The 15,444-nt window shown below is 38.7% G+C and overlaps 1 protein-coding gene across 1 annotated transcript in view; it reads left to right on the top strand.

Moving 5' to 3' along the window:
* Positions 1-15,444, top strand: part of LOC126068652 (proliferation marker protein Ki-67-like) — a 251,704-nt gene that overhangs the window by 211,808 nt on the left and 24,452 nt on the right. Inside the window, exons 8-9 of the mRNA XM_049871407.1 lie at positions 4,861-4,939; positions 7,541-7,628. Coding sequence (XP_049727364.1) covers positions 4,861-4,939; positions 7,541-7,628 — 167 coding nt within the window. The remainder of the gene's footprint in view (positions 1-4,860; positions 4,940-7,540; positions 7,629-15,444) is intronic.

Raw genomic sequence — 15,444 nt, 5'->3', positions numbered from 1 at the left:
CTAGGCTGTTGAACATAAACTTTATGTACTACATTATGACAATTGGATGAGTTGGCCCATGAAACTATAGTCCTAAGTCTTCACACTCCTTAAACTAATCCAAAGAGGCGTTTGGTGACGTCTAAGAAGTCTCCGTGTTTGTGCCCCCATGTGCTTTTTTGTATATATGAATATATATGGATGCATACAGTTAAATATACATATATACACCTGCATATAGATATATATATAAGGAGCCCTAATGGCGCAATGAGTCAGAATCAACTCGATGACGACATTTTTTTGTTTTCCTTTCTGGTGGTGCAGTGGTCAAGCACTCAGAGGCTAACCAAAAAGTCATCAGTTTGAAACACCAGCCACTGTGTGCCACGGAAACCCTAAGGGGCACTTCTACTCTGTCCTGTAGGGTCGCTATGAGTTGGAATCGACTCAACAGTAGTGGGTTTGGTTTTTGGTTTTGGATATTCATGAGGGATATTGGTCTGTAATTTTGTTTTTTTGTGTTGTCTTCACTTGGCTTTGGTATCAGGGTGATGCTGGATTCATAGAATGAGTTAGGGAGTATTCCTTTCTCTTCTATGTTTTTGAAGTGCTTCAGTAGAATTGGTGTCAACTTTTCTCTGAATGTTTGGTAAAATTCCCTGGTGAAGCCGTCTGATCCTGGGCTGTTTTTCATTGGGAGTTCTTTCATGAGATCTTTAATCTCTTCTGTTATGGATTTGTTTAGCTTTTCTCTCTTTGTTTGTGTTAGTTTAGGTAGATAGTATGTTTCCAGGAATTTTTCCATTTCTTCTAGGTTTTCAAATTTCTTGGAGTACAATTTTTTTTTTTTAATAGTATCTTGTTTAGCTCAGATCTGCTGAAATGTCTCCATTTCACTTTTTTTTCCCCCTTTGGTTGTTTGCGTCTTTTTTCTTCCTTTATCAGTCTAGCCAGTGCCTTATGAATGTTATTGATCCTTTCAAAGAACCAACTTCTGGTCCTGTTGATTCCTTCCGTTGCTTTTCCGTATTCTATTTTGAGTATTTCTGCTCTGACTTTTATTATTTTCTTTCTTTTGGTAGCTTTGGTCTTCTTTTGTTCTTGCATTTCCATTTTTTCCAGTGTTCTCGTTAAGTTACTGGTTTGGGGTCTTCTTTTATAATGTAGGCCTTTATTGCTATGAGTTTCCTTCTGAGCACTGCTTTTGGTATGTTCCAAAGGTTTTGGTATGTTGTGTTTTCATTTTCCTCTGATTCAAAGTATTTTTTTATTTTATTTTTGACTTCTTCTGTGACTCAATAGTTTTTTTAGTAGTGTGTAATTTAGTTTCCATCATATATTTGTTTTATTTTATTTTTTCCTGTTCTTCCTGGTTTTGATTTCTACCTTCATACCATTATGGTCAGAGAAGGTGCTTTGTATGATTTCAGTTTTTTTTTTTTTTTTAATTTATTGAATTTTCCTTTGTGTCCTAAGATATATACTTTGGAGACTGTTCCATGTGCATTGAAGAAGTATGTTTATTATAATGCTGTTGGGTAGTGTGTTCCATATATTTAGGTCCAATTGGTTAATACTGTTATTTAGGTTTTATATATCTTTACTTATTTTCTTCTTAGAAGTTCCATTTATCATCGACAGTGGTATATTACAACCGCCTATTTTTTTATTATTACTGCAGAACTATTTAGTTCTGTAAAAGTTTGCTTTATAAATTTTGGGGCTCTGATGTTGGGTGCATAAATCTTGATAATTGTTATGTCTTCTTGGTGAATTGACCCTTGTATCATTGTATAGTGCTCTTCCTTGTCCTTTATAATAGATTTTGACTTAAAGTATATTTTGTCAGGTTAATATTGTCACTTCTCTTTTGATTGCTATTTTCTTGGCATTTTTTTTTTCCATCCTTTCAGATTTAACCTATTCATGCCTTTGTCCCTAATGGATGTCTCTTTTAGGCATCATATTGATGAGTCAGTTTTTTTTTTTAAATCCATTCTGCCATGCTCTTTCTTAACTAGTGCATTTAATCAATTTACATTGAGTGTGCTTATCGATAGGGATGAATTTGCTGTAGCCATTTTATTATACTATTTTGTGTATTTTGGTTTCTTTACCTTTTTTTTTTTTTTACTTTCGGTGCCAAGTTCTTTGTGTATACATTTTCTGTTTCTTTCATTTGTTACTGTTGATTTTTTATTGGCTATGTCTTTTTGTGTTTTTCTCCTACGTTTTGGTGAGGTTTACATTTAACATCTTACAACAGCCTGTTTTACCTTGAAATTACCTTAACTTCCTCATCAGTTCTATAACTGCACCAGTCATTCCACCTTTTGTTTGGATGTTGCTGTCAGTTTCAGCTTTGCATCTCAGATTCCCTGCGGTCGCCGTTTAATTTCATTGTACTGCCGTGATGTCTTCATACGTCTTGGTGTCAGAGTGATGCTGTCGTGTACCTTTACCTTAGGTTGTTGTGTGTTTGCTGGAGCCATCTTTTTCTGTCTCCTCATGTGATTTGCAATTGATTGCTGTCCTTGAAGCATTAAAGGTTTTATTATATATAGATAGGTACATAGATAGATATGTATCATCTGTATGTTTATTTGACTTTGTTGTTTGGTTCACTGGTTTAATGTATCTGGAGCTTGGCTGCTTCTTCTTCCCTTGAGTTGCTTCCTTTTTATTTGTATTGTTTTAATTGTTGTTGCTTTGTATTCCTAGTCTATGTATGGCTTTGGTGCTATCCGTTGGCTGGGTGTGCTTTCCTCTCACTTATGAGTATGGTGTGTTGCACACAGCTGGGGATGCTATGTTGTTAGGCAAGTATGTCTTCCCTTAGAGGACAGCGTGGAGGTACGAGAGCAGGTCCCTTCCCTGATGTGAGGCACTAGGGGTCAGGTGGTCAGGATCCCTTCACAGCTCATGAGGGATTACTTGTTCTCTCCACTTTGGCACGAATGGTGTGTCTCCTTGAGAACAGGATGAGCCCTGGGCAGGGGCAGAGGAATGGGGGCAAGGACCTGTGCGGGCAGGCCAAACAGGGGTGTATACTAATCTAGTAGAAGCATATAGGGGGTGGGTTGGTGGGGTATGCAAAAGAAGATGGGAAGGGGTGGGGGCAAAGGGCACCAGGACCATGTGGCCGGGCCAAGCAGGGGTGGGGAGGCTGGTGGGAGAGACATGGAGACTCAGGCAGGGGGAAAATTGCTCAAAGGGAGAGAAGGGCAATGGCTGGAGGTCATTTGGGGAGGGTGTTGCTAGTTGTTACTCTGTGGATTACTATTCAAAGGGCATCTCCAGCAAAAATGGATGGGCACCTCTGCTGACCAGCAATACCAGCCTGAGTTCCTAGTTCCCTCCTTCCTCTGTATTCACCAGGGACACTGGATCTCTCCTTCTCCCTCGTGTTGTTTCCCTTTGCCCCCTGCAGATATGCTCTCCCTGTCCTACCTATTCCTTGTCCTGGGGCTCCAATGATTCAGACTACTGCAGTTTGCTCCAGTAGCACTTACTTGTATTTCCCTAACGTTAAAGTTATGGCGCTCCTGTGCATTGGCCTCTTGGGCTTTGTTGGCCCCAGGACAAGTTCTGCTTACCTGCTTACCTTGTTTCCTTCCAAGTTTGTAAATGTCTCTGACTCTGGGAAGTTGTCTGTCTGGGATTCTTACCTGGGGACAATGAACGCTGCCATCCTAAAATGGCCACCCTGTGCCAAATCGGCAGGCAGGTCACATAGGATGCATGATTCTCTGCATTCCCACTGGTTTCTATCCCTCCTTCCGACTGTCGTTCCATCTGATTGTTCAGCCCTCCGTTTCATGTTCCAGAGTCCAAAGTTATTTTTGTCTCTTTTGCTTAGTTTTTCAAGTCTTTGTTGTAGGGGGATGTTATGGTGCATCTAGCTGAGCTGTTATGCTTAACCAAAACTTCCACAATGTTTGAAATTTAAAAGGCAATTCATAAGTGTAGAGTCATATGAAATGGGCAGGAAGGGATATTCTTTGACTCCAGAGATAGATACTGAGAACAGACAGGGGATCGTGTAGTTTGTTGCAACTTAGTTTATAAATCAAGAGATCGGTAACAGGAGCACCAGAAAATCAAAGAACACTGATTGCTAATAAACTCTGGGTTAGTTTATGTATAGGCTTAGGAATACTACTTTCTGGTGCTTTGTACTGATATTAGCCCTTTATCGAAAGATAAATTCAATCTAGATAATGCTTTTTTACTGCATGCCAATTAATGTTTTTATGATGAAGAGATTCCTGAATCTGTCATCTCAAACAGTGTAGTATTAAAACCTCAGTAAAATGCTCACACATAATGAGCATTTGCTATGTGCAGGCAAATGATTCACATTGACCTTCAAACACCATCAGGCTAATGCTAAAGTAATACCTTTTTTAGAGAAGAAACTGAGGCGTAAAGAAAAAAAGCATTTTGGGGATGATTAGATATTGAAACATGCAATGGTTTATAGATCAAAAAGCAGGTAGAGTGGTAAAATTTATTAAATTGATCATTCTCCAAACTGAATTAAATTACTCCTTCATTTATGGGTCATAAACATGGCTGTTTTAATCAAATGATTAAGGTTTGTATTCTAGTATATTCTATTATCATAGTTTTTAGTTACTCTAAGTCTTAAATACCTATAGTAGTTGTTTAAATAAAAGTTGTAAACATTGCCAAAGGTGAAGTTTATTTACATTGTCCAATTTGTTGTAGCTTAATGTCATTACACTTTGGGATCAACAACACTAGTCAAGTGCTTTTTTATTTTGAAAATTTGAGGTAGTTTTTTTTTTTTTTCAAAGGTGCAACAGCCCAAAGAAGTCTTCCTTTTCTTTTCCTTTTTTTTTCTTTTTAATTAAGGGGGACAGAGTGTGACATCCGTATACAGCTTCCCATGGTGTCAAAACAACATTGTAAAATTGAGATGCGACAGCAGGAGGTAAGTATTTTTTCTAAGTTGTTTTAACTTTTTTTTTTTTTACTTTTTACCTATTTATTAGTTGCATGTTTCTCCTTCTTCCACTTGTAGGCACTCCTGATTAATTTAAGTGATAGCATTCCTACGCAGTTAAATGGAGCCTATGTTAACCATCCCGTAGTACTAAAAAACGGAGATATAATAACAATTGTCGATCGATCTTTCAGGTAGGTAAAACTAATTGGGTTTACAATTAACAGCACATTCTGATTAATCATCAACTAGTTGCAAAGTTCAACTGTGATCTTTCTTTAATGCTGATGATTGTCAGAGTGTTTCTTATTGTCATTCTCAACAATTTCTTAATCTATGGCATACGGATTTAGGAGGTGTGAAAATTGAGCCTTAAATGTGATCTTAATTCAAGGATTTGAGCACACAGGTCTATGCCAAAGAAGGGCAATCTGGTCCTTAGGGAGCTTGTTATTTATTTGAAAAGACTGAGTGGATGTGAAGCTCTGTGAGTCTTTTTGTGTCTTGATAGTAAAATACATGCATAGGAGAGGGCACAAAACAAACTGTATAGCTCAGTTTTCATGAAGTGAGCACCCAAGTGATCATCACTCATCATGAAATAGAGGAGTTCCAGAAGCTTCTTTCATTGTGTATTCTAATCTCTACTTCTTCCCTTCGCCAAGTAAACCACCATTATGGTTTACGAAGTCATAAAAGTTTTTGGTCCTTTACTACCTAAGCATGCATCTCTAAATATCACAGTTTGTCACTCTTTATTAAACTCCATCTAAATGAAATAATATATTTCATGTGTTCTATGTGTTTGAAAAGAATTTGTATTGTACAGTTATCGTGTGTTTGAAAAGAATGTGTATTGTACAGTTATTGTGTGTAGTGTCCTATCCACATAAGTCCATTACATTCAGACCTTCTATTTTACTCTTTTTCCTCATGTTTATTAATTACTCTCAAAGGAATGTTGAAATCTCCTACTATGGTTGCTACTTTGTTAATGCTAAAATTCTTCACCTTTCATTTCCTTGGGCATAATAAACTTAGTTATTTTAAAGACTGCACCATATTACACTACCTGGATCCTAATGTTTCTTTAGTCTATTGTTTATACCTCCAGAGACAAAACAGTCCCAAAGCTGGTCTAAATTACCAAACTTTCCATTACAGACACACCAAATATATAGGGTGCAACTGTCTTAATCTACAAATCTACCTGTATCTGTGGTCGAATATCTGCCTTTCCTCTTAAAATGAATTATCTAGGTGCCTTTCTTAAGACAACCTTCCCCTTATTTGTAGATTGGTTCTCTTTGCCTACTGAGATCCTCACTCTTGGAGGAGAAAAAACACAACTTTAGTGATTTTTCCATGTACTGGGTCTGTTCCAATGTTGTTCAGACAGATTATAGCCCTCATTCCCTAGAGCCTATATTCAGTCCGAGAGTGTCCAAGTCATGATTTCCTTTTATGGAAAACTCCATAAAATAGTTTATTAAGATAACCATCACATTGCCAAGTCAAACAGTTAATTTTACATTCTCATCTTGACTACGTCTAACTCAATTGGTTACTTCTTTCTTTTGAAACTCTTCCTTTGACTCTCACACTCTGTGATTCCCCCATTACTGGCTATTCCCTAGCTGTTTCCTTCTTTTAGTGCTTCGAAGCTCAGTTCTTGCATCTCTTCTGCTTTCTTTCACAGTCTTTTCTCATGTGATCTCAGTCTCTCAGCAGCACTCTGAACTTCAACCGCCATCTCCAATGTTACATCAAGATGCCTAAGGGGCATGTGAAATATGTAGTCAAAAACCAAAGTCCTGATATCTTCTGTCTCCTGCAATGTTCCCCATATCAGCAAAAGGGCAATTCAATTTTTATTTAAAACCCATAAAGCCATTCTCTTCTTGTCTCATATGTAACATTTTTCACGAAGTGCTAAAGGCTCTACCTCAAAGTATATCTGGAAATAGACCACCATTCATATCCTACATTTCTACCCTCAAACAGGTATCTCCATCTCCAGGCTCCTTAGAATTGTTTCTCTGCTTCTGCCCACACAACCAGAATTATCCTTCTAAATGCAAGTCACATGATTCCTATACCTCTAATTGCTTCCCATCTCACTTAGAGTAAAATCCCATCTCTTTTCCATGCCTTAGGATTCTGGATCAGTTGCCTCCTGCTGACCTCCTTGACCACATCCTTTTTTTCCCCCTTTACAGTAGCCACCAGTCTTGCTAGTTTACCTTCCAAACTAGAAGTAACACGATTATAGTTGCTCTTAATCTCTACTAGATTCACGCACTGATGGTGCCGAGGATATTGTTGAATCATACCCAGTCTAATCAGTGTTCAGAGATTACTCTGGGTCCCCATCCTCTGACAAGGGTGTTCCAAAAGAGACATGAGGCAATGTAGATCTAAGTGTTTATTGTAAACACACTAACTACATTTGCTTCCATCAACAAGGTAATATCTGGAACAAAGTCTTAAGTTTGTTCCTTGACCTTGACACTAACCAGATATGGAAATTTTAACCACAGGACATAACATTTTCATCTGAGGCTCAGTCTGTCATTCTTTGCACTCCAGGTTTGAATGTGGACATGTTCCTGGAGGAAGCAACACAACTGAATATCTGGAACAAAAATGTAAAGAGGTGATGGAAAAGATCATCAAGGTTTGGACTTTGATTCCTTTGCATGACGATATAAAATCCTTTATATGTACTTTAAGGAAAGATTTCTCACTTTAAGTCAGTGACAGGGAGTTGGCTCATTGGTTATAATATGAGAATATGACTATGGTATTAAAATCAAATTGAATTTAAGCATATTAAAATAATCTAAAACTATAAGACCAAAAAACCAACCAAACAAACAAAAAAAAAACCCTGTTGCCATCGTGTCGATTCTGACTCAGCAATCCCATAGGACAGAGTAGAACTCCTCATAGGTTTTCCGAGGCCGTAATCTTTACAGAAGCAGAGTGCTACATCTTCCTCTCGAGCAGCAGCTGGTAGGTTCAACCTGCCGAGCTTTTGGTTACTAGCTGTCTTAGTTATCTAGTGCTGCTTTAACAGAAATACCACAAGTGGATACCTTTAACAAAGAGAAGTTTATTTTCTCACAGTAAAGTAGGCTAAAAGTATAAATTCAGGGTGTGGGTTCCAGGAGAAGGCTTTCTGTCTGTTGGCCTTATCATCCTTCCTTCCCCGAGACTAAGAGCTTCTTTGTGCAGGGACCCCGCGTCCAAAGGACCAGCTCTTCTCCTGGCACTGCTTTCTTGGTGGGATGAGATTCCTAACTCTCTGCTTGCTTCCCTTTCATCTCTTGTAAAATAAAGGTGGTACAGGCCACACCCCAGGAAAACTGCCTTTACATTGAATCAGGGATGTGACCTTAGTTAGGGTGTTACAGTCCCAACCTAATCCTCTTGAAGAGAAAATTACAGTCACAAAATGGAGGACAAACACACAATATGGGAATCATGCCCCAGCCAAATTGATACACACCTTTTTGGGGTGATGTAATTCAAATGCATGACACCAGCCCAGTGCTTAACCACTGCACTACCAGGGCTCCTTATCTATATATTTATTTTGAGTAATAAATACATATTTATTATTCAGAATAAGAGTACGAGTCAGCCTTACAATTTTGGTGTAAAAGACTCCTAGAGGATCCGCTGATATTATTGCTTGCAACCTATGGGTGGAACAACCTCAAAACATAAGACTCAAATTTCTGAAATTTTTTTTTTTATCTTATTTTGTGACTCCTTTTGTCTCCCAGTCATTGCCCCCATCCATCTTTGTGTGTCTGAAGTCAATCACATTATGAAAATTCTGAGTGTCTAAGATGCTTCCCAGTTTTGATTGATAGGTGTCCTGTGAAACTGGAGGAGTAATACTATCCTTTCCCAAGTGAGACACTCTTTCATTACTTGAGTGTATCATTGGAGAACAGGTGTTCTAAGTGGTGCATTTTATTAAAACACAATGCTAGGCCAATCCTTGCAATGTTCTGATTTTGTATGTTTAGGATTATTCCTGGTAATTTCTATTTTTCACATTTTAGGAAGCTTCCCAGCTAGTTCAATATGACCCAGTAAGAATCAACTGACTTAGGAGACATATCATAGGCGCACCTGATATGAGCAATGTTGTTATTGTTAGGTGCCATTGAGTCAGTTCTGACTCATTGCGACGCTGTTTTTTTTTTTATACAACAGAAGGAAACATCGCCCAGTCCTGCACCATCCTCACAATTGTTGTTATGCTTAAGCCCATTGTTGCAGCCACTGTGTCAATCCTTCTCATTGAGAGTCTTCCTCTTTTTCGCTGACCCTCTACTTCAGGAAGCATGATTTCCTTCTCCAGGGACTGATCCCTTCTGACAACACATCCAAAGTATGTGAGATGTAGTCTTGCCATCCTTGCTTCTAAGGAGCATTCTGGTCGTACTTTTTCCAAGACAGATTTGTTCATTCTTTTGGCAGTCCATGGTATATTTAATATTCTCTTCCAACACCACAATGCAAAGGCATCAATTTTTCTTATGTTTTTTCCTTATTCATCGTCCAGCTTTCACATATTTAGGAGGTGATTGGAAATGCCATGGCTTGGATCAGGTGCACCTTAGTCTTCAAGGTGACATCTTTGCTTTTCTACACTTGAAAGAGATCTTTTGCAGCAGATTTGCCCAGTGCAATGCGTCTTTTGATTTCCTGACTGTTGCTTGCATGGGTGTTGATTGTGAACACAAGTAAAATGAAATTATTTACAAATTCAATCTTTTCCCTGTTTATCATGATGTTGCTTACTGGTCCAGTTTTGAGGATTTTTGTTTTCTTTATGTGGAGGTGTAATCCATACTGAAGGCTGTGGTCTTTGATCTTCATCAATAAGTGCTCTAAGTCATCTTCATTTTCAGCAAGCAAGTTTGTGTCATCTGCATAATGCAGGTTGTTAGTGAGTCTTCCTCGAATCTTGATGCCCCATTCTTGTTCATATGGTCCAGCTTCTTGGATTATTTGTTCAACATACAGATTGAATAAAAAAAAAAATTTTTTTTTTTTACAGATTGAATAGGTATGGTGAAATCATACAACCCTGACACACACCTTTCCTGACTTTAAACCACAAAGTATTCCCTTGTTCTGTTCGAACGACTGCCTCTTGATCTATGTACAGGATCCGCATCAGCACAATTAAGTGTTCTGGAATTTCCATTCTTCACAATGTTATCCATAATTTGTTATAATCCACACAGTTGAATGCCTTTGCATAGCCAATAAAACACAGGTAAACATCTTTCTGGTATTCTCTGCTTTCAGCCAGGATCCATCTGACATCAGCAGTGATATCCCTGGTTCTGTGTGCTCTTCTGAATCCAGCTTGTATTTCTGGCAGTTACCTGTCGATATACTGCTGCAGCCACTTTTGAATGATCTTCAGCAAAAATTTACTTGCGCGTGATATTAATGATAGTGTTTGATAATTTCCACATTCAGTTGGATCACCTTTCTTGGGAATAGGCATAAATATAGATCTCTTTCAGTTGGTTGGCCAGGTAGCTATCTTTCAAATTTCTTGGCATAGATGAGTGAGCACTTCCAGTGCTGTGTCCATTTGTTGAAATATCTCAGTTGGTATTCCATCAATTCCTAGAGCCTTGTTTTCTGCCAGTGCCTTCAGTGCCGCTTGGACTTCTTCCTGGTTCCTGCTCATATGGTACCTTCTGGAATGGTTTAATGTCGACAAATTCTTTTTGGTAGAGTGACTCTGTAATCCTTCCATTTTCTTTTGATGCTTCCTACATCGTTTAATATTTTCCCCCATAGAATCCATTAATATTTCAACTCAAGGCTGAATTTTGACTTCAGTTCTTTCAGTTTGAGATATGCTGAGTGTGTTGTTCTGCCCGTTTGGTTTTCCATCTCCAGGTCTTTGCACATGTCATCATAATACTTTAGTTTTCTTCTCGAGCCACCCTTTGAAATCTTCTCTTCAAGTCTTTTACTTCATCATTTCTTCCTTTCTCTTTAGCTACTCGGTGTTCCAAAACAAGTTTCAGAGTCTCTTCTGACATTCATTTAGGTCTTTTCTTTCTTTCCTGTCTTTTTAATGACCTCTTGCTTTCTTGATGTATGATGTCCTTCCACAACTCGTCTGGTCTTCGATCATTACTGTTCAACTTGTCAAATCTATTTTTGAGACGGTCTCTAAATTCAAGTGAGATATACTCAAGCTTGTACATTGGCTCTCATCGACTTGTTCTAATTTTCTTCAGTTTCAACTTGAAGTTGCATATGAGCAATTGATAATCTGATTCACACTTGGCCCCTGGCCTTCTTCCGTCTGATGATATTGAGCTTTTACATCGTCTCTTCCCACATATGTAGTCAATTTGATTCCTGTCTATCCCATATGAGGGGGTCCACGTGTATAAAAAAAAAAAAATTTTTTTTCTTAGCCACCTTTTATGTTGGTGAAGAAAGTACTTGCCATGAAGAAGTCATTCTTGAAAAATTCTATCATGCAATCCCATGCATTATTTCTATCACCCACTACCGATCCTTGTTTCCAAGTTTCGCGTTCCAATCTCCAATAATTATCAATGCATCCTGATTGCTTGTTGGATCAATTTCAGACTGCAGAAGTTGGTGAAAATCTTCAATTTCTTCATCTTTGGCCTTAGTGGTTAGTGTGTAAATTTGAATAATAGTCATATTAACTGGCCTTCCTTATAAGCGTATGGATATTATCCTATGACTGACAGTGTAGTACTTCAGCATAGATCTTGAAATTTTTTTTTGATGATGAATGCAATGCCATTCGTCTTCAAGCTGTCATTCCTGGCATAGTAAACCAGTTGTTCTTCGGATTCAAAATAGCCAACACTAGCCCATTTCAGCTCACTAATGCCTAGGATATCGATGGTTATGTGTTCCTTTTCATTTTTGATGGCTTCCAATTTTTCTAGATTCATACTTCATACATTCCACGTTCCAATTATTAATGGATGTTTGCAACTGCTCCTCATTTTGAGTCATACCCCAGCAGCAAATGAAGATCCCTAAAGCTTGACTCCATCCACGTCATTAAGGTCGACTCTACTGTGAGGAGGCAGGTCTTTCCCAGTCGTCTTTTGAGTGACATCCAACCTGAGGGGCCCATCTTCTGGCACTATATCAAGCAACGTTCTGCTGCTATTCATAAGTTTTTCACTGGCTAAATCTTTTCAGAAGTAGACTTCTGGGTCCTTCTTCCTAGTCTGTCTTAGTCTGGAAACTCAGCTGAAACCTGTCTCCCATGACTGACCCTGCTCATATTTGAATACCAATGGCAGAGCTTCAAGCATCACAGCACCATGCAGGCCCCACAGTACAACAAACTGACAGACACGTTGGGGGATATTAGCAGTAGGAACTTTAATTTCAAGGTCTCCACTGTTGATAAGTATTGCTTCTTACCTAAGGCATAACCTTAATGATGAGACTGCTGCTCATCAGCTTCTGTGGGACAAAGGTAGTTTTTGAGGAATAGCAAACACTGCCCACCATCTTTCCTTATTTGTACGTATAAGGAAACTGTTATATATTCAACTGTGTCCCCCAGAAATGTGTGTCAAATTGTCTAGGCCTTCATTCCCAGTATTGTGTGATTGTCTGCCATCTAGTCATGTGAAGTGATTTTCCTATGTGTTGTAAATCCTACCTCTATGATATTAATGAGTTCTGATTAGCATTAGTTATGTTAATGGGGCAGGACTCAATCTACGAGATTAGATTATGTCCTAAGTCAATCTCTTTTGAGATTTTAAAGAGAGCAGAGATACAGGGGGACCGTATACCATCAAGAAAGAAGAACAAGGAGAATAGTGCATCTCTGTATTGATGACAAGGACCTTCCCCAAGGCCAACAGAGAGAAAGCCTTCCCCTGGAGTTGACACACTGAATTCAGATTTCTAGCCTCCTAGATCGTGAGAGAATAAATTTCTTTTTGTTAAAGCCATCCACTTGCAGCAGGTATATCTGTTATAACACTACTAGAGAACCAAGACAGAATTTGGTACTAAGAAAGTGGGGTGCTGCTCTAACAAATACCAAAATGTGGAAGCAGTTTTGAAAAGTGAATGGGGAGAGGCTGGAAGAGTTTTAAAGTGCCTAAAATTAAAAGCCTAGATTGCCTTGAAGAGACTGTTGGTGAAATTATGGACATCAAAGAAAATTATGTGAGGACCCAGAAGGAAGTCAGGAGGGCCATTACACTGGAGACAGCACAGAAGCAGCAGCAGAGAAATAGCATTAGCAGTACCTGGAGACCAGCGCAAGATGGCACTGGAGCTGACACATGGAGCAAGAGAGCAGAGTGCCTTTGCACAGGAAGATTCCTGGTGGACTGGGGTGCCTATGAGCACTTATTGGTGGAGCTAGGCTTGACAGCCCAAGGACCAAGAGAGCTGTGTGCCTCCTCGCAAAAGTTTTCTGGTGGAGTGGGGTGCCTCCAGGCACTTAACGGTGGCGCTAAAGAGCTTTGAAACACTGGCCCAAACGGCACATGCAAGCAGTGAAGCCAGAGGGGCAAAGAGGCCAAGGAACCAGTAAGCAGAAGCTGAAGAGACGGGGAACACAGGAAGCAGAACTGCCTCAGTCTCAAAGTTTAGAGACATGACTTCTAGGGTCTCAAAGAGTGGAGTCATCACTCAGATGGACTAGGAGAATGGGGCTGCCCACATGCAAGGGAGCAGTGTTGCCTTTCCACTGGGCCTGGAAGGTGGAGCTGAAGCCCAGAGCCCAGAGAGTGTGGCCAATACCAGAGTCTGGAGGGCAGGGCTAATGTTTAATTGGATCAGAAAACAGAGGATTACTTTCAAGCCTAGATTACTTTCAAGGCTAATGTAATGGATTCAGCTGACTTGCTTGGTGCCTGTTATCCTTTCTTTACCTCCAATTTCTCTCATGTGTAATGGAAATGCCTAGCTTGAGCCTGTTCCACAATTGTACTTTGGCAGCAGATAACTAGTAAACTAGATTTCACAGACGAAGAGAAATATTTTGGATTTTGGATGTGGACTTGATTTAAGACCTTTGTTATGATATGATGCGGTGAATGTGTTTTCCGTGTGGCAAGGACATGAATTTTGGGGGGCCAATGGGTGGAATATTATGAATTGAACTCTGTTCCTCAAAAATGTGTGTCAGTCAGCAAAAGCAGTGCTCAGAGGTCAATTTATATCGATAAATGCACACATATATAATGAAAAGCCAAAACCAGAGAACTGTCCCTACAACTTGAACAAATAGAAAGGGAGCAACAAAAGAATCCATCAGGCACCAGAAGAAAACAAATAATAAAAATTAGAGCTGAACTAAATGAATTAGAGAACAGAAAAACAATTGAAAGAATTAATAAAGCCAAAAGCTGGTTCTTTGAAAAAATTAACAAAATTGATAAACGATTGGCCAGACTGACTAAAGAAATACAGGAAAGGAAACAAATAACTGGAATCAGAAATGAGATGGGCCATATCATAACAGACTCAACTGAAATTAAAAGAATCATATCAGATTATTATGAAAAATTGTACTCTAAAAAATTTGAAAACGTAGAAGAAATGGATGAAATCCTAGAAAAATACTACCAACCTAAAATAACACAATCAGAAGTAGAACAACTATATAGACCCATAAAAAAAAAAGATTGAAAAGGTAATCAAAAAACTCCCAACAAAAAAAAGCCCTGGCCTGGACAGCTTCACTGCAGAGTTCTACCAAACTTTCAGAGAACAGTTAACACAACTACTACTAAATGTATTTCAAAGCATAGAAAAGGACGGAATACTACCTAACTCATTCTATGAAGCCAGCATATCCCTGATACCAAGACCAGGTAAAGACACCCCAAAAAAAGAAAATTACAGACCTATATCCCTCATGAACATAGAAGCAAAAATCCTTAACAAAATTCTAGTCAATAGAATTCAACAACATATCAAAAAATTAATCCACCACGAACAAGTGGGATTTATACCAGGTATGTTTTTTTTTTTTTTATGCAAGGTTGGTTCAATATTAGAAAAACCATTCATGTAATCCACCATATAAATGAAACAAAAGACAAAAACCACATGATTTTATCAATTGATGCAGAAAAGGCATTTGACAAAGTCCAACACCCATTCATGATAAAAACTCTCAGCAAAATAGAAATTGAAGGAAAATTCCTCAACATGATAAAGGGCATTTATACAAAGCCAACAGCCAACATCATTCTAAATGGAGAGAGCCTGAAAGCATTTCCCTTGAGAACGGGAACCAAACAAGGATGCCCTTTATCACCGCTCTTATTCAACATTGTGCTGGAGGTCCTAGCCAGAGCAATTAGGCTAGACAAAGAAATAAAAGGCATCCAGATTGGCAAGGAAGAAGTAAAATTATCTCTATTTGTAGATGACATAATCTTATACACAGAAAACCCTAAGGAATCCTC

This window comes from Elephas maximus, chromosome 2, assembly GCF_024166365.1.
Source record: "Elephas maximus indicus isolate mEleMax1 chromosome 2, mEleMax1 primary haplotype, whole genome shotgun sequence".
NCBI lineage: Eukaryota > Metazoa > Chordata > Mammalia > Proboscidea > Elephantidae > Elephas > Elephas maximus.
This window is presented reverse-complemented; position numbering and strand designations above follow the sequence as displayed.